General features: G+C 45.2%; 2 protein-coding genes across 4 annotated transcripts in view; one reads left to right on the top strand and one right to left on the bottom strand.

Moving 5' to 3' along the window:
• Positions 1–15,510, bottom strand: part of Gnpat (glyceronephosphate O-acyltransferase) — a 37,705-nt gene extending 22,195 nt beyond the window's left edge. The window contains exons 1-2 of one of the 2 annotated variants that reach the window (XM_008845802.3): positions 15,372–15,510; positions 6,737–6,919 (exon numbers count right to left, since the gene is read on the bottom strand). In XM_008845802.3, the coding sequence (XP_008844024.1) occupies positions 6,737–6,919; positions 15,372–15,449 (261 nt within the window). In that variant the 5' untranslated portion in view covers positions 15,450–15,510. Of the gene's footprint in view, positions 1–6,736; positions 6,920–15,371 lie in introns of those variants that run through there. The other variant, XM_008845803.3, reaches the window with a different exon arrangement.
• Positions 15,511–15,665: 155 nt separating this feature from the next.
• CUNH1orf131 (chromosome unknown C1orf131 homolog) overlaps positions 15,666–20,174 on the top strand; it is a 14,947-nt gene continuing 10,438 nt past the window's right edge. For both annotated transcript variants that reach the window (XM_008845806.3, XM_008845805.3), the window contains exons 1-2: positions 15,666–15,793; positions 17,698–18,041. In XM_008845806.3, the coding sequence (XP_008844028.1) occupies positions 15,706–15,793; positions 17,698–18,041 (432 nt within the window). In that variant the 5' untranslated portion in view covers positions 15,666–15,705. The remainder of the gene's footprint in view (positions 15,794–17,697; positions 18,042–20,174) is intronic.

Genomic DNA, 20,174 nt, shown 5'->3' with positions numbered 1-20,174 from the left:
CCCTTCCCTGACATCCTTCCCTTCCCTGACATCCTTCCCTTCCCTGACATCCTTCCCTTCCCTGACATCCTTCCCTTCCCTGACATCCTTCCCTTCCCTGACATCCTTCCCTTCCCTGACATCCTTCCCTTCCCTGACATCCTTCCCTTCCCTGACATCCTTCCCTTCCCTGACATCCTTCCCTTCCCTGACATCCTTCCCTTCCCTGACATCCTTCCCTGACATCTTTCCCTGCCCTTCCCTGACATCCTTCCCTTCCCTGACATCCTTCCCTTCCCTGACATCCTTCCCTTCCCTGACATCTTTCCCTGACATCTTTCCCTTCCCCGAGGGAAAGGTGCCCAGTGCGAAATAAATCTGTATCCCACTGAGAATTCCATCTGTGCTTCGGTGCCTCCTCCATCCATCTGCGCACTCGCTCTCCATCTGAATTTTTACCTATCACTCACTTCCCACACATATGTACTACCTATGGGCTAAGCAACAGCTACCTTTTCCAAGGAAAAACACTGTGATTCAGGATGAACAAAGGTGACAAGGGGTGCTGGAGCTGGGCACCTATACTGAGGAAGTAAAAGATGCCTAATATCAATTATCAATTCACTGAGGAGAAAGCCTCTGGGCCTGTTTGTGAGGGGTTTCTAGACTGAGATAATGGAGATGGGAAGATACACTTAAATGTGGTCCTCACCATTTCATGGGCTCAAGCCCAAGCCTCTATATAAACAAGAAAGTGAGCAGAGCACCAGCATTCATCTCTGCCTGCTTCCTGCCTACGGATACAGTGTGACCAGCCACTACATGCTCCTGCCACCAGGACTTCTCGCTATGATGGGCTGTGCCTCTAACTATAAGCCAAATCAACTTTTCAGTCCTTAAGTTGCTTTTGTCAGGTGCTTATCACAGCAATAAGAAAAGTAACCAACACAAAGCACCTTGTCCTCCTTTCTCACTGAAGTAAAATTTCCTATTTAAAGTGAACAACCTGAGGTTAAGAGCACTCACCGGTTAAGAGCACTGGCTGCTCTTGAATCAGACCGAGGTTTGGTTCTCAGCACCTACATGGAAGCTAACAACAGTCTGTAACTCCATTTCCAGGGGATCATTGACAGCCTCTCTGGCCTCTGCAGGCACTCACGAACATTTTATAGATAGATGACAGATGATAGATAGATAGATGGATACATAGATAGATAGATGATTGATAGATAGATAGGTAGATAGATGATAGATAGACAGATAGATAGATAGATAGATAGATAGATGATAGATAGATAGATAGATAGATAGATGATAGATAGATGATAGATAGATGATAGATGATGATAGATGATATAGATAGATGAGATAGATGATAGATAGATAGATGATATAGATAGATAGATGATAGATAGATATAGATAGATATAGATGCTAGATAGATGATAGATAGATATAGATGATAGATGATAGATAGATAGATAGATAGATAGAATAGATAGATAGATAGATAGATAGATAGATAGATAGATGATAGATATATATGGAAAACATTTATACACATAAAATAAAAAATAAATTAAAAAAAATTAAATAAAGCAACTCAATCCAGACAAGAGAGCTCAGTAAATGAAGTATTTGCCACAAAGCATGAGAACCTGAATTCAATCCATAGCACCCAAGTAAACAGCTGGGCGTGGTGGCCTGTTTGTAGGTCCAATGTTGGGAATTCAAAAACAGGAGGATCCTTGGGGCACATTGGCCAGCCAGCCTAGCCTAATTGATAAGCCAGTGAAAGACACTGTTTCAAAAAAAATAAGGTACATGACTCCTGAGGAAAGACAAACAAGGTTGACCTCTGCCCTCCACATGCAGAAGCTTAGACACACACACTCACACTCACACACACAGAGCCATGTACACACACAGATACACACACTCACACACACTCACACTCTTACACAGACCCATGCACACACACAGATACACACACACATAGACACACAGAGCCATGTACACACACAAATACACATACACACACACACAGACCCATGCACACAGATACACACTCACACACTCACACAGACCCATGCACACAGACACACACATACACACTCACACAGACCCATGCACACACACAGACACACACACACACTCACACAGACCCATGTACATACACACACACTCACATAGACACACACACAAACACACACACAGAGAGCCATGTACACACACAGATACACATACACACACACACTCACACAGATCCATGCGCGCACACACACACACACACCAGTGAACAACTCAATGGTAAGGGTGCATTCACAAGGCAGAGTTACCCTTATCTGGCTCCTTATCTGATCTTTTGTTCCTCAATTCAACAGCCTCAGGAGGGAGAACAGCCTGGGATAAGCTATCTCCTCTTACTGTGCTCCTTCATTTTACTCAGGGGTTATCTGAAACAGTGACCCAGTAAAGCAAGTTTTCATATGGTCAGAAAAGAAACATAGTGAACCTAAGCAAATTGAGGAATGAATACAACGGGAGGCAGAAAGAAAAGTCAGCAGCCAAAGAACTGAAATTGAGTGAATGACTAGAGTGGATGAAAAGTCAAGCAAAAGTGCTTCTCTCTGCTGGGCATGGTCCACACCTCTGATCCAGTACTCAGTAGAAGCAGGAAGACTGAGAACTTGAGGCTAACCTGGGCTACAAAATAAGTTCCAGACAAGTCTAAGCCCTACTAAGGAAGACCTGGCTCAAAAACTAAAAAACAACCAAACAAATAAAAGAACAAAAAAAGGGCAAGAAGATAAAAGCGCTTGCCCCAAAAGCCTGGCAACTGAGTTCAAGTCCCAGAACCCACATAAAGGTACAAGGAAGAACCAGCTCCACCAAGTTGTGCTGTGGTCTCCACATATATGCCATGGCAAGTGCATGCCACCCTCCCCACCCCCCACATATAATAGTAATAAATAAGTTTGTATTTTTAAAAGGGGGGAGATTACTTGGGGAGCTGTAAAGCAAGAGAGAGAGGAGAGGAAGAGGGGGAGAATAGGGGAAGGGGAAGGAAGGAGCAGGGAGGGGAAGGGAGGGCCTGTCCTGGACTTGCTGATCCAGCTCTATAGATGGGTCAAGGCATGGCTTCTTCTCTCATCAGTTCAACAGAGATTTATTGAATGCACATCACATGACAGGCCCTGGGACTATGGCCATCAAGAGGACAAAAGCTCTCAACCTGTGGGACTTAGGTTCCAGGAGATTACAGCAGTCAGGCGCTATATAATAAATAGGGTTTTAGTCAATGACTGACCACATAATGTGTGAAAGTGGTTCTGTAGGAGTACAGTGGCGCTAAAAACTTCCTATCACCAGCAATGCCACTCACAGCTGTCATGGAGTCCTAGTCAGTGTGTTACTCACCTTTGTGGTAAACCACCACATTACCAAACTATAAAAGCACAGCCATGACAACTATGCACAGTATGTAATGCTTCATAAGGATGAACAGCTAGGCTCCTGGCTTATGTATTTATTATACTTATGTATTTATTATACTACACTAGTTATTATCAAGTGTATTCCTACTTACATTTTTTTAACTTTTTTTTTTTTTTATGTGTACGCGTGTATTGTCTGCATGTAGGTAAGTGCACTTGTGTTGTGCAATGCAGAAGTCAGAAGATCCCCTGGGACTGGAGTTAACGGACACTTGTTAGCTGCCATGTGGGTGCTGGGATTCGAACCCAGGTCTTCTGCAAGAACAACCAGTGTTCTTAATGGCTAAGCCATCTCTCCAGTCCCTCCTACTTATATTGAAGAAAGGAAAAGGTTATTGTAAGCCAGGGGTGGTGGCATACACCTGTAATCCCAGCACTGAGGTGAAGACAGGAGGATCAGGAGTTCAAGGCCAGTCTGAGCTACATAAGATTCTTATCCCAAAGTCTTTTTCCCCCTGCAAGAAAAAGGGTTACTATAAAATTGTATACATGGGGCTGGGCATGAAGACAGTTGGAGAGCACTTGCCTAGCATATTTGAGGCCCTATGTTCCATTCCCAGCATGGCTAAGAAACAAACACCAAAAAACAAAACAAAGCAAGCAAAAGCTGCTTCTCTAATAAGACCCTCAAGTATCTCATGTTTAACAGGGCGTCTCGATAACACCATTTTCTCTCGGCTGATTTACTCTCAGGTTTCATTCCTTGCAGGTCAAGGCTCTGTGATATATGTATACCATCTAGCCTAGGCATGTGGCAAGCTGTGCCCCAAGTTCCACATAAGGATGCTCTGCAGTGTTCCCAGATGGTAACAAACTAAGCCCATCTCAGCCATAAACCATGCCTAAGTCCCTGAGTATTAACTTGTGTGGAAAGTTGTCTTCACTTGTGAAACAGGCCAGAGAGAATGGATGGCATCTCCACAATGCTTGAGGCCTATCAAAACAAGGATTAAAGACAGAGGTCAAGGTCCACATCTAAAGCAAAATCAAGAGTGCAGAGATGAGAACCACAGGCAGAATTAAACCCCAATTAAAAGGTAAGGCAGGAGCCAGGCGTGGTAGTGCACGCCTTTATTCCCAGCACTATGGAGGCAGGCAGAGGCAGGTGGATCTCTGTGAGATGGAGGTCAGCCTGGTCTACATAAGGAGTCCCAGGCCAGCCAGGCCTACAGGAAGACCCTGTCACCAAAGAAAAAGAAAAAGAAATTAAAAAAAAAAAAATAAGACAGCAGGCAAGCTCAAGGAATGGGAGTCAAAGTAAGGCCTGAAAACTGCCCTTTCTGTCTGTCCACCAAACACAAGCCAGAGCAGAGTCCACAAGGCCAGAGAAGACAGTATACAAGAGTGGTCCAAGTACATAGGTGAATCCTGTAGCTGATAACTCCACACACTTCTACCAGGGGCGTGGGGAGGGGCAGGCCAGGCAGGCAGTGGCCCCATGTTGTACAGGCTAGCTATTTAGTCAGCTCCACCCATAGTAAGGGTGAGCAAGAGCTTCAGTTTCGGGGTATAGAGGGCTGAGAGGCAGGATGTCAAGCAAGAATATCATGTTCTGAAGGTGGCCCCTCCTTCCTTGACCAAAAAATCCAAACAACAAATCACAAGGAGAAGAAACATATACACTCTCACAGCTTATAAGGAAAGAGAACATGTGTTCTTCAGGCCAGAAAGCAAGGGCTCTGGGGATATGGTTCACCGATCAAACACCTGCCTAGCAAGACAAAGGCCCTGGGTACAATTCCCAGCATGGAACAAAACACCAATTGCTTCATGGCCTCTTGACTAAGATCAAGCACAGAAAGCAATGGGGTCAGGGAAGAGTAGGGGGCCATAGCTAATAAAGTAAGGACAAGTATCCCAAGTCACAGCCATGCCTAGGAGTGTGAGGAACTGAGGTGATGTCTATCACTCTGTGACCCGTGGTGGCATTAGTACCACCAAGAAGTTCCAATGCTGCCGACTGAACCTGCTCCTCCTAAAATCTTTAACTCCCACACTGGGAACAAATGTTGCCTCACCTCACCCCCCCCCGCAACTCCAGTTCCCTGTGGAAGTCCTAACCTCAGTGAACAGCTTTATCATCCTTAAGCAGTCCCTTCCTTCCCTTCCTACACAATAGGTCACTAAATAGAGTGATTGACTCTCAAATCACAGGAGTCAGTTCTCAATTCCCATGGCCCTCACCAGTGCAGACATGAAGACAGCACACAAGTTCCTTGTAAGAGCCCTACAAGCCCACTTCTCACCTTCAGCTTTAGCAGAATGGTGCCCCTGAACTACCTGACCACGTCACACTCCATCTGGGAGCTTGCGAACCCCACCTGACCACATCACACTCCATCTGAGAGCTCTCGAACCCTACCTGACCACATCACACTCCATCTGAGAGCTCTCAAACCCCACCTGGCTAAATCACATTCCATCTGAGAGCTCTCCAGGGTTTGGCACTGGGGTAGGTGGGAGGACTGAGTTCCTTCACATGTTTGAAAGTCTTGACCCCAGGCCTGCTCACTCTTAGGCTCTCCACCACCCTTTCTGTGCTCTTTGCTCTGGCCAGATTGAACCACTGTCAGCAGTCAATTTACCCTCTTTCTGATCTCTTGTCCTGACAAGCTTGTCTTCCAAGCAGTGGAATCATCTGGGCTTCTTAAAAAGCCACTGATACAGGCTCCCTGCCTGATATTTTCATGTAACCAGCACTAGGACGAGACCCAGGCACAAGATTCTTCTGAGCAACTCATGCAGTTCTTGTGGAAGGTGAAGCCATGAGAACAGGTGATCTGCCAAGAACTTTCCTCGCCTGTTTCACCAGGAAAGTCATGAATCATCTGTCAGGTTATGTTAAAAACAAAACCCCACTGGGCATGAGTTCAAGGCCAGCCTGGTCTACACAGTGAATTCCATGCCAGCTGGGGCTACAGGGGGACCACCTCAAAAAGACCAAAAAGTAAAATTAAATAAATATAAAAACAAAACCCCTCCCTACACCAAATTAACTTCCCTTGTATGTGTCACCCCCACATCATGGGGCCCCCACTTGTATGTCTCATCTCACATTTTACTATATGACTATCACCATTTCCTGTCATTGTACTGCTTAAACTGGTCCTCCAGGGTCTAATAAAAATCTCAGCATATTTGGGTGCCATGTAGCTAAACTTAAAAAGATATTTGAGATGATAAAATAAAATCAGGGAAACGAGAAGGAACCAACCAGTCCTGTGGAGGAAGTTGGCTGTGGCTGAGAAGGAGGCACTCACCTGTCGAATGACATAGTGAATCTCTTCTGAATTAAGAACGCTGGACTTGATATCACTTGGCTTGCAGGGAGTGAGTCCCCTATACACTGGGGGTGTATAACACTTCATTGCAAATTTCAAGTCACTGACATGCTTCCTCTCCTCCAAGACATCTTCAAACTCATCCCACTTCTTGAGCTCTTTCTGCAGAGAAGGCAAATGAAAGGATATGATGAAGGCCTACTATGGGAGAAGTAAGGACCATGATGGCTATGGCTTCAGCTTGGTCAAAATTCTTATCTACATCTCTGAGCAAGACATGAGTGTTCCAGAGCTAGAGAGATGGCTCAACAGTTAAGAGCACTGGCTGCTCTTGTAGAGGCCCAGGGTTCAATTCCCAGCACCCACATGGCAGCTCACAGCAATCCTTAACTCCAGTTCCAGGGAATCTGATGCCCTCTCTTCAGGCCTCCAAGGACACTGCATGCATATGGTGCACTTACAGACAGGCAAAAGACTTATTCACATAAAATAAAAATAAATTTAAAAAAATTTTTTTAATTTAAAAAATTTTTTAAATGAGCTGAGTGTCCCAATGTTAGATTCATATAGGAAGAAAAAGAAACGTAAAAATCACTAGCATAAATAAATTGATACTGAATTATCATCATATTGGATATAGGATGGCCCTGAACTCCAGATCCTTACCTCCACTTCCCAAGTGCTGGGATTACAGGTTTGTGCTATCAAGACTGCATGCCTTTAATCCCAGCACTTGGGAGTCTGAGGCAGGTGGATCTCTGTGAGTTCAAGCCTGGTCTACATATCAAGTTCCAAGCTAGCTGAGGCTGCAGGAAGACACCGTCTCAAAAAAAAAAAAGTGTGGCCTGAATATGTGATTATGTTTTGTTGTGCTGGGGACTGAACCTTAGGGTATCATAAGCACTCTATCACTGAGCTAACCCTGGCCCCACTTACCATCATATTTCTGATGACTATTTTTTGTAAAGCTAATATACTCCTTTGGGGAATTTAACTTAACAGAGAGAAACTTAAACTTAGTTTTACTAACCAATCAATTGTACGAAGTTTCTTCTACTCCACTGACAAACTTGTTTTGTCTACTCAGCTTTAAAAAATAAAACTCACGTTAGAAACCCCAAACTAAGCAGAGTGTTGTGGTGCCAGCCTGTAATCCCAACCCTCTAGGCCAGCCGTGGTGGTGCACACCTTTAATCCTAGCACCCAGGAAGCAGAGGCAAGCAGATTTCTATGAGATAGAGGCCAGCCTGGTCTACATAGCAAATTCTGGGCCAGCTGGGTACAGAATCAGGGTACAATGAACAGAATCGGTACAAGACTACCCTAGGTTACATGAGATTCTATCTCAAAGAAACAAAACAAAACAAAACCCCTCTGGGGCCCAGCTTATTTCCATCCATTGAGCCTTCACATTCCTTCAAAGGCTACAGGACACTCTACTGCCCTTTTAGAACAACACTTTCTGACCAAGTAATTAATAGTGGTAGTGATTATAGTGGCCACGCCACCTCCAGCGGTTCACTAAGCACCAGGTCTATCCCAAGAGCTTGACATGCTGAACAACAATCTTCCCTACACTAAGCAGCTGTCTTCACTAGCCCCATTTACAAGAAATCCAGGGCCATCAGAGACATGCCACCAAGACTTGAGGTCAGACCTATGGCCCCTGACACTGGTGGCCATGACTGTTTTATGTTCAGTAAACATCAAGTGCTCACAGCTTTATATCCAGGAAATAGTTTATCTCCTTCATTTACAGCCACGGAAATACCTTTTTCTCATTTGAAACACAGGCCATGCAGTTTCCCTGCCTCACATCTGCATTTCCCTAGAGTAAACATTGTGTTAAAAACACTTTATATATACAAAAAAAATGAAGAAAGCATGTTTCTTCATTTTTTTTAATTACCAAAGTGATCCATGCTCACTACAAAAATTCAGAAAATGCAGGAGAGTAAAACAAAAAATATTGGAAGGAATGCTTTTCCCTAAGCATGTGGGCAGTCTCTCCCTGCAGGCCACTCAGACTTTCAACTTGGTGTTTTCAAGTAATGTCACAAACATCCCTTTCTGTCATTTAAATTTCTTCCATTGGTTCTTAAATTATTAATTTTAATGTAGGACATTAGACCATTTTTCACCCCTTGCTAGTACATGAAAATGCACAACTGCTCTTGTGCACATACAGCATTTTCATTGCAGCCCTAGTCTCCAGTCCGTTTCCTACTTTCCCCTTTCCCTACCACTGGTGGTCCTGAACTTTCCCTGCTTTAGTTTTAATACATTCAAACATTTAATACATTTCATCAACAGTGGAAAGATCCACCTCCTGCCTCTAATCAGTGATTCTCAACCTACAGGAGCTTTTCCTTCTCTAAACTATTACTCGTGACTAGGTCAGTAGTCAGTCAGTAGGCTGCCTCCCCCAGCCCTCCACACTGCTGGGTACACTTGCTAACTCCACTGTCTTTTGTGGCTGGTGGGTTTTGTTTGTTTTCCCTCATTTTGTTTTGGTTATTCGGTTTTGTTTCTGTAGCGCTACAGCAGGAAAACCTAAGGTCTTCAGCAAGCCAGGCAAAGGCTCCACCACTAAGCCATATCCCCAGCCCCTCCACAAGCTAAAACACTAATAACTATAACTGGGTGTCATGGCACATGCCTTTAATCCCAGCACTCAAGAGGCAGAGGCAGGTGAATCTCTGTGAGATCAAAGTCAGCCTGATCTACATAGCCTGGTATGCAGTTCCAGGCCAGCCAAGCTACAGAGAGACTCTCACAAAACCAAATAAATAACAAAATTTTTTTTAAAAAAAAAAAAACCACTAATTACACATGCTTCCAAATCTATGTTATTCTCTTCTCCCATCGTATACTCTGAGTTCCCAACACTTCCTTTCCAAAACCCAGCACTTCTCTGCCTGGCTCTACAGTCTGATTATTTTCCTAAAACCTTAAACATCAACCACCATCCCATCTCCAGTCTTGGGCATCACCCTAGACCCTCCTCCATGCCCTTTCCACCCAATCCTGTTACCATGACTTTGAGAAAGGATGGTGTCCTCTGGATATCTACAGGCCTGGGTTTCCACAGACTCTAGCCTCAGCTCTGCAGCCCAGCAGCTGGCACTGGCAATCACAGAAGCCTCCTTGCCTGTACCTTTGCCAAGTCCATCCTCCTGCTGGTACTGTACAGTTTAAGACAGAGGTTATTCTCTGCTTATTAAAATAATTAATTCAACTGTGAACCTAAAAGTTTTATAGCCACTTTTGAAAGAGATATATCTTTGCTCTGGAAATTGTTACTGAATATATTAAAGCTGCAATGATATGCTTCTTCTAAAAATAAAAATAAAATTTAAAAAAAATTAAATGTTAGTAATGCATTTGTAGCTTCCAGAAGAACCAAAGTATGTACGATAGTTTTTCATGATTATTATCCCTTCGTTTTTGGCCAAGAATGTAACTTTGAATTTAACATATTTTACTTGCTATCTATCTCTTGTACTTTTTTCTGATCATTAAATTAATTTGTAAAAAAAAAACTTAAGTGAGTCCCACCTACCTCAGACATGTCCTAAATCACTTCTAGAGGCAGGGAGGACCTTTCATGACTGGCTTCTCCTATCCGCTGCAGACACGGTCCACTCACTGTCCACTCCCTGGTGAGCATGCTGTGCTGCCCCACTATGTCTCCTTGCTGGCATCTCTCCAGGCCTACAGGCATATGCCTGGATGGTTCTGCCCCCCTGCCTAGCTCCATCAGCATCACTCCTCTAAGAAGACTCTCCTGAGTTCTGCAGGGAATCCATCACACCTTGCTCACCTCTCTGCCTGCTACTCACATCTATTACACGTGTGTCCACACTTTACTGGCACCTCTACCTCTCTGCTAACACCCTAAAGGCAGGTCATCTCTCCAACATCTGGCCATGGTGCTAATACAGCCATTCTAACATCACATGCTCTTGCTCCTCAAGCTTGAAACACTTCTTGACTTTTACAGTTCTCATTAATAAAGTAACAGTTCAAACTTAAACTCAACAAACTACTATTTCATAATGTAAGGGCAAATGAGATCTAAGACATGTCCTATTTCAGTGGTTTTGGGAGTAGAAAGAGGGCAGGCTCATCATCAGCTGAGGATACACTGAGAACAGGGTGCAGGACAAACAAGAATCCAAAGTCGAAGGCAAGAGGCATGTGCACTTTGAGAAAGCTTTCTAAGTGGGTTCATCACCAATCCCTCCACCCCCACCTCCATGGCTCCCTGGTCCCTGCAAGGTCAAGCTTATATCTCTTACTTTATAAGCCCAGGTCAGTATGGTCCCCATCACCTGTCCCTCCTACAATGTCCCTATGCAAAACCCTGCAGTTTCCTAAACAAGTTATGCTAGTTCAGGCCTCCCCAGACCTGTGTGTAAGATACCACCTCCACAGAAGAGTATTCATTTACAAATATTTCAGCAGAACAAGTGTGATCAAGACAGGCAGTCCCCCTTCTGGGCAGACAGGCATTCTCAAGCCTCCATGTATCACCCTTGCTCTGCTGTTACCAGACTGAACCTGTTTTCTCCTGAATTTCTACTGAGTCCTCAATCATTGCCTTTTCAAGATGGTAGCTAACACACTCCAATTTTAATTTGGCGCCTTCCATACAAGATGGAAACTTCTTGTCCAGGCTGTTGTGTCCTACACAATTCTATACCTATTGGTCCCAGTAGGAACTCAAGTCATTGCTGAATGAAGACATAACTCACTGAACCTGAAGCTGTGTGAATCCTATTGGTGATGGCTTCCCAATACTCACAGGATACAGCCCAATACTACTTCCCCAGTTCTTTTTCAACAACATCAAACGGGGGGGGGGGGGTAATTAGCCCAAGCTACACATTAAAACAACTTAAGTCACTTTTACAAAATACTAACATGTAGGCCCTGCCTCTAGGCACTCTTGATTAATGACATCTGTGAGCAGTGCCTGGCCATCAAGATTTCTTTTTTGTTTTTTCTTTTATGTGTATGAGTGTCAGATTCACTGGGTGACATGGCACACAGTTTTAATCCCAGCACTTGGGAGGCAGAGGCAGGTGGATCTTTGTGAGTTCAAGGCCAGCCTGGTCTACATAGTGAGTTCCAGGACAGCTGGGGCTACAGGGAGACCCTGTCTCAAAAAGACAAAAAAAAAAAAAAGAAAAGAAATGAAAAGAAAAGAAAAAAGAAAAGGAAGGAAGGTGTTGGATCCACTGGAACTGAAGTTACAGACGGCTGTTAGCTGCCACGTGGGTACTGGAAATCAAACCCAGGTCCTCTGCAAGAACAGCCAGTGCTCTTAACCACCGAGCCATCTCTCCAGTCCCGAGGATTTCTTAAAGTATGTCAAGTGTAGCTGTGGTTGAAGGCTAAGTACATATTAACTGGCCTTCCCCATAGAATGTCAGTAAGGAAAGACATGGGAATGGCTACTCATCTGAGAGTGTAAGGGAGAGCCCCTGAAGGAAGGTCTGACTGAAGCATGTCCCTCACCTCAAGCTGTATCCCACTGATGGCTAAACAGACCCCTCCTGGAGCATCCCACTACTTTCCTTCAGTAAGTGGCCACTAAGAGTCCACTGAACACCAGGCCCCTGCAATAGACTGAGAATATAGCAAAGACAGGGAAGACAGACAAAGCACAGTGAGGCACATGCCCTTCAGCAAGGATAGACGAGGCCAGGTCACTCAGTTAATCCACCACCACGGTGTGCTGGTCAGTAACTTGCAGCAAAGTCCACACTCTGGCACTCTCTATGGTACATCACTTCCATTATGGCCATCTCCCACTACCAGAGCAACCTTACCAACATTGGCAAAGATGCAGAGCAACAAGCAATTATACAGTGCTACCTTCCCCTACGAGACCCAGGCAACCTTCAAAAACAGAGATAAGAGTATACTTCAGTAAAATAATTGGTAAATACTAAGTCTCATAATGTTTATCATTTTATTTTTTTTATAGAATTTAAGTGCAAATTGGCATAACTTAACCTTTGGTTTTTATTAATGGTTGTGTTTTCCCAATGAATTTAGAAACACCTTGACTAAGTTTGGCAAGTCTACTGTGCCTACCACTGGAATGAGCGCTCAAGAAAATAAAACAGGGTGCTAAGGAGGAAGTGACTGGAGAGCCACTTTACCCTAAGTGGTTCTTAGGCCTCTGTGAGGAGGTGATGTCTGAGTTGGGACCTTGATCCTAAAGACACCAACAACAGAGAGGAAAATAAATTATTCTGAGGAACAGTATGCTTCCTGCCCCCCAAAATACAAGTCCAAGGTGGCTAAAGCCAAGTAAGCAAGATTTAGTAAAGTCAGAGCAGAGGCAACTGCCAGATCATACGCAGTCTTACAGGGCATAATAGGGTATCTGGACCTTTCACAGGGAGCCAGGGACATAGTTTTCCTCCTCACTTTCCACCCCATCAGCAGTGATCTCACACAAAGGTTTCAAGGTTTTGGCTTTAGATGCATCCTACCTGCTGCTGACTTGCCAAATCCTCACTCTCAGGGAACACCCTCCTTTTCTGCTCAACTACCACATTCCTAACTCTACTTGGATGTCTCTCAAACACATAGGATGTGTCTGGTCCATATCATGATAACCCACAATTGAAAATCTCACATCCCAGGCTGAAACTGTTCTGCCTACTAAACCTGCTCTTCTCCCATATTTCCTATTATCAAAGATCAGCATCTGCCCAGTTGCCAAATCACAGAAACACAACAGCTTACTTCATGCTGCCCTTTCCTCAGCTTCTACATTCAACTGGTCCCAGGGGAAGGATTTCCTGCCCTTAGTATCACACAGATTCATGGAGCTCTCTGCTTCCCAGCTTCACTGTAGGTGTCAGTCATTCTCTGGGTTGCATGGGTCCCAGCTGATCGCCACATTTGTCATCACACATCTTCCCACCCTGAGGCCCTCACAGCCTCTAGCGTGAAAGATCTCACCCACGCAGGTCAGGCCAGAAGCCTAGTAGTCTTCTTAGACTTTCTAAAGTATAAATGGTCTCCCACAAGGTGAATGATACATAAAATTCTTTTGGTGCATGCTTCAATCATGGTCCTATTTGTCCTGGTTAACTGTCTATTTACCTTAACAACTCCCTAAGTCTTTAAAGACAAGGCAATCTTGGGCACTGAGAATAATGCCTGGGATAATGCAGACACTCCAAAAACTTTGCCACCAGCAGCAAGCAGTATCTTAAATATCTCTGAAGAACTACTTTCAGATTAGACAGAGCAAGCATTGCACAATTAACAGTGTAGTGGAAGAAGTTAGGCAGCATGAAGTAGCTATCATGGAAGTCAAGCTGTGCAGTCACAAAGAGTAACCAGAACCATTGGTAAGGAGGCTTTGTTCAGCCTCAGAAGTGGAACTGCTCATGGTCAACTGCCTCAGTCCTTCACATAGTAAGTTGTCAAAAGTCTTATCGTTAAAGAAACATTGGTGAGGGAAAAAGTAAAAACCAATTCCCTTTATTAACACACATGAGGAAAATTCAGTCAACACACAACCCATTGAGAGGCTAAAAAGCTCCTTCATTAAAATCAGAGCCTTACAATACTCTTTCCCAACATGCAATATTTTCACCAAAGAACTGTGGGGTGACAATGACGAGAGGCTCCAGCAATAAGTTTTAAAATAGGCGGTTGCAGCAATCATAAACCTAAAGTTTTTAACAAATGGGGAAAGAAGTCTGCCCACATTCCAAAGGATACTGTCTCAATCTACAGATAGCAATATCCTCTTGGAAACTAGGGGTTTTGTTTATTTTGCTCTTTTGTGGTTTCCCCTCTTTTGACCATCCTACACAAGTTAACACTGTATTGGACTAAACTGGTGCTAACTGCCAAAACATGGAAACATTCTTTAACAGCATTAACTGCCAAGCATGGTGGTGCACAACTGTAATCCTAGCATTTAACAAAAACTTTCCCCGGGATGGTGCAATCTGATGGGGTCATAGGAGAACAAAGCTTCCAACTTGATAATTCCTCAAAAACCTGAGTAACACTGTTGAAAATAAAACCAAGCAAACCACCATTTAAACCAGAAGAGGAAGTGGTGCCAAGGGTTACACCCTCACACACCCAAAAAGCAAGTTGGAGTGAGGTTGAGTGATAATAGGAATCGTATGAAATGACTTATGGAAAAAGGTTAGACTCTAAGAATTTCCAGAGCGTACAAGTCTTCCTAGATTAGAATATTAAACGCTCCCCCCCTCCCGCCGCCTCATTAAAGCTTAATACTTTTTCTCCCAAAAATATAGCGGCGGGGAAAAGGCAGGAGGTGCAGAAACACCTTTCACCACCTGCTGGATCAAGCCCGCACATTTCTCTGCGCGCAGGTCTCGGTATCCCGACACCCTTCGGGGGACAAGGCAATTTCCAATGGTGTGCAGAGTTCCAGGCCTGATGGAAGAAAGGGAAGGAACCAGGGCAATGGAACCGAGGAGCCACCACCCAACCCCGCAAAGAAGGGCCTCTGAACCTGCCCTTCTGAGTCAGGAGGCAAGGCCTGGGGACTGGGGCCGGGAGGAGCGGTCTTTCCCCGGGCCTCTGTCCCCTGGGCGCCTACCGCGTAGAGTAGCGCGATAGCGCCGGGGCTGGCAGAGCCGACGGAAAAGCGGGAGCTGGAGGAGCTAGGAGTGTCCATAGTGCCGCTGCCGTCAAGGGCCGGGCCTGAGTGCGTCTGCTACGCGACGGAGGGGCAGCCGCTGAGGGCGGTTCTTTCGAATGGGGCGGCCCCAATCCGCCCAAAGCGACGGCACCACCTAGGGCTCAGGACCGCGGGCGCCGCCATCTTAGCCCGGACGGAAGCCGGTTGAGGTCCCGCAGCGCCTGCGCATACGCAACGACGGAAGCGGCAGCGGCGAACTGTAAGCTGTAGTTGTGGGGTCGGTGCGGATTCTATGGCGCCGGAAGGAGAATCGGCGTCCGAGAAGCCCGCTGGCTCTGAGACGCTCCTGGATTCTGTGCTGCGGAGCCTCTACGACCTGGGTGAGCGCGCGCGTCCGAGCGGAGCGGCCGCACAGTGCTGCTGGCAGCCCGGGGACAGCGGGGGCTGGGGACCGGCCGGAACCGGCTCTCTCTGCTCCCTTCCCGCGCATCCGGCCCTGGAGCTGCCCTCCGGCCTTACCCTACTCGCTTCGGCCGCCTCAAGCACTTTCTGGCCGACTTTTCGCGTTCCTTCCTTTTGTGTGTGGGAGGAATAAGAGCTGCTTTTTCAAAAGACAGACACCTGCCCTGCATTTCAGCGAAAGGACAGCCGCTCACACGCAGAACTCACACGGATGACCATTTAGACCCAGACATGTCGCAAACGGAAGTTTGTGTTTATTTTGGAGCGCTCGTTCAACATTTGAAGCTCATTTACACGGTTAAAGCAATAATAGTAATAGTTTAGAAGTTGGGAGAGCTTGCCAGGTCTACCTGATTTTTGTGCGTTCCCCCAGTGAGCTGTCCCAGCAGCCTTTGTAGATACCTCCACCAGTGGAGAAGCATTCAGCAAAGATTGCCCTACAGAGCTTGAATTCCAAGACAGTGGATTATGCACTGTGTTGCCTTATCCTGTGCCGGCTCTCTGTGTCCATGGAGTAGAGGATGGACAAGACAGTTTCAGAAGTTTTAAAATTATTTTGTGAAATCCTAAATACAATTTATGTCCACACATGCTGGAGATCACTGTGCTAGGAGCTCTGAAGACAATGACCGTGTCTACTCATTTTTAGATCCCTAGTGCTAACGTTAAATCGTCTCTTAAGTGCACGTTTGCTGAGTGTACAACTGATGTTTAGAAAGCTCTTGTGCTCATACTGTAGGTGAGTAACGAGGCCTAGAATTCTGGTTCAGATTTCAGGTCATTGTTCAGAGTTTGAGCAGATGAAACAAATAGTAGATGAGAGATTTAGTAGAAAAGTATTCAAATTAAGGCAGTTACCATGGGTTCTTCATAGCTGAAAGAAATCAGGAAGACAGCAACATGTACCTGTAGCCTTGCAATGTGTTAAAAAGAAACACGGGTGTAGTACCAAATGTTCTTAGTGCAGAGAGTGAGCCAACTGCGATTTACAGTTCTGGGAGCTATTGCCTTATGCTGCTGGGTGAGGGGCAAGTGTTAGAGTAATTGTAAAGGTCAGAAACATACAGCCACCCAGGCCAAAAAAAAAAAGTATTTTGATTGTTAGAAGTTGTGCAAAAATACCTTACTTGATGAAAAACCATTTTTTAATATTTTAATTTTTATGTGTATGAATGTATTGTCTGCATGTATGTAAGTGCACCCATGTCATGCAATACCCATGGAGCTCAGAAGACAGCATCGAATTCCCCTGGAACTGGAGTATGGACAGCTGCTAGCTGCTGTGTGGGTGCTGGGAATTGAACTTAGGTCCCCTGGTTAGTACTCTTAATCACTGAATTATCTCTCCAAAAACAAGTTTTTAAACTATGTGTTCTTTTTTTTTTTCTTTGAGACAGGGTCTCTCTGTAGCCCCAGCTAGCCTGGAACTCACTATGTAGACTAGGCTGGCCTTGAACTCACAGAGATCTGCCTACTTCTGCCTCCCAAGTGCTGGGCTTAAAGGCGTGTGCCACCATGCCCGGTCGGCATGGTTTTTAAATTACGTTTGTGTGTGTATTTGTGTGGCCACATGCTTCCTCATGGAGGTCAGAGGACAACTGCAAGAGTCAGTTTTCTCCTTTCACCATGCAGGTCCCAGGGATTGAACTCATGTTGTAAGGCTTGGTGACAAGTGTTTACCCACTGAGCCATCAGACTGACTCCAAACAATTTTGTGTGTATTTCTTGGTACCTATAGCTGGCATGTACACAAATATATTCATGTGATTTGGTATTGATGTTAAGTAAAACCAAAATGCTTTTTTTATGTTGAAACAAACAGGAGAGACAGAAGATGAAACAGAACAGAAGAAAATCAGAAAGAAGAGAGAAAACAAGAAGAGAACGGAGGAGGCCACAGCAAATGTAGCAGTAGAGCCACCTCCCCTGCCTACTCTTGTAAGAGGCCAGAAGAAGAGTGTTTCCAGCTTTTTTAAGGAACTCAGAGAAGAACTGCACTCTGCTCCTGCTGTGGCTCCCAAAGCCCCCTCTTCAGGACCAGCAGTCCTTGCTGCTGCAGTATTGCCCTCCCCCTTAAAGAACAGCAGCAAGCTAGTTGAAGTGGTAGAGTTTCACAGCAGAAGTAAAAAAAGAAAACCCAAGTCAGATCAAGATGAACACATAAAGGTAATGAGTGGGTTCTTTTACGTGTGTATGGTAAGGGTACATTAGATGCCTATAGACTGTCAGAGGCCCCAAGGCTACCTTCAGGCTTATAAATTTGCTAAATGACTCACAGGATTCAGCACTCAGTACTTAATCTGTCATGTGGACTGGCTGACTGATGGACTGACTCATCAGAATTCCCAAGCTCTGGCCCTCCAGAGCAAAGTAGGTATTAACTATAAATATCTCTATTGGTGTGAATGCTGGATCAACTTGGGACAGCAGTGCCTTAAGGCCACAGGTATGCAGAGACACTCTGGATGGCAGAACATTAATTGCTCAGTGCTCAGGAACTAGCCAGCTGCAAGTCATGGAACCAAGACTATCTTAAGAGTTTCAGGGTTTGCCAGATGTAATGGCACACACCCTTTAATCTCTTGGAGACAGCGGCAGCACTTGGAGACAGAGACAGTTGTGAGTTCCAGCCAGCCAGGGCTACATAGCGAGACCCTGTCTTAAAAAATAAAGGAATTTCTGGCAATAACCCAGGTCTGCTTGGCTACTCCCCCCCCAATCTATGTGGTTGTTGGTGCTCAGAGGAAAATTAGGCGTTCCTGCTCTTGCCAGCCACTGTTCTAAGGACATAGTGGTGAACAAGACCCACACTAGTCCTTGCTCTAGGAACTCACACTGGTGGAAAAACGATTTTGATAATTTATAAATCTGACCCCAAATTCAATCTCTTAAGGGGAGGTGGTTACTCCTACAAATGTTTTTCTTTTTTCCTTCCAAAAAAATATCACAATAGCTTTTTCAAATTCATTACTAAAGTCCAGGTATATCCCATTTCTTTAGCGTTCTTCTTATCTCAAACTTTTGTCTATCAGAAAAGGAAAATGGCAATACTTGGACACCCGGGAGGCAGAGGCAGGTGGATCTCTGTGAGATCAAGGCCAGCCTGGTCTACATAGTAAGTTCCAGGACAGCTGGGGCTGCAGGGGGACCCTGTCTCAAAAAGACCAGAAAAAAAAAGGTAAATGGGGGACTGGAGAGATGGCTCAGCAGTTAAGAGCACTGACTGCTCTTGCAGAGGGCCCGGGTTCCATTCCCAGCACCCACATAGCAGCTACGAACCATCCTTAACTCTAGTTCCAGGGGACTCCTAAGCCCTCTTCTGACCTCTGCGGCATTGCACGACACGGGTGCACTCACATACATGCAGGCAATACATTCATACACATAAAATGAAAAATTTTTTTTTAAAAAAAAAGGTAAAATGGGATTTATATCCCTTTCTAAGGCTATTACAAATTACTACGAACGAGCAGAAGTGTGGTGGCACACACCTTTGATCTCAGAAGGCAGATGCGGGTAGATCTCTGTGAATTCTAGGCCAGCCTGGTCTACATAGCAATTTCCAGGCCAGTTGGAGCAACAGGGAGACCTTGTCTCAAAAAAAAAAAGAAAAATTACTACAAATTCGGTGCCTCAAATTTGCACCAATAGAGATTTCTTAGTCTTGCAGTTAGAGAGGCAAGAAGTCCAAAACCAAATGTGGGCAGGGCCAACCTCTTATGTGGACTCTAGGAGAGAAACCTTGCTGACCTCTGGCCAGGGTGACTTCAAGTATCCGGTGGCTCATGGCAACATAACTGCAGTGTCTGCCTTGCCTTTACATGATTCTTAATAATCCCCATGGGTCTGAGGCTCATAGTTCCTTCTTCCTGTCTCTTAAGGGCACCTGTCGTGGTTTCAAGGCTCCCCCTAATTTCATGATGATCATTACATCTGGAGATTTTTTTTTTTTTCTTTTTGGGAGATTCTTAATTTTACTCTAAAGATCTTTTCCAGATAAGGTCACATTGCCAGACTTCTGAGATGACATAGACATTATCTTGGTGGCTTGCAGGAGGCTCTGGCCAGCTGCGGGGGGCTCGCCCTTTCTTCGCTGGTTGTTGGCCACCGGCCCACGAGGGCAGGGAGAGCAGAAGCGGCGAACGGGGTCAGAACGGCCAGTGGGCGCTGACAGAAGACAGCTCTTCCAGGGAAACTGATCACAGGCTGGTCCCAGGCGCAGTGAAACAGCAATGACACAGCTCCAGGCACAGTGAAGAACAGCTCCATTTATTAGTGGGAAAACTAGAGAATTTATAG

The sequence above is a fragment of the Nannospalax galili genome, unplaced genomic scaffold, assembly GCF_000622305.1.
Source record: "Nannospalax galili isolate Female #2095 unplaced genomic scaffold, S.galili_v1.0 scaffold702, whole genome shotgun sequence".
Classification (NCBI taxonomy): domain Eukaryota; kingdom Metazoa; phylum Chordata; class Mammalia; order Rodentia; family Spalacidae; genus Nannospalax; species Nannospalax galili.
The sequence above is the reverse complement of the archived record's forward strand: the minus strand, read 5'-3'. Positions and strand labels throughout refer to the sequence as shown.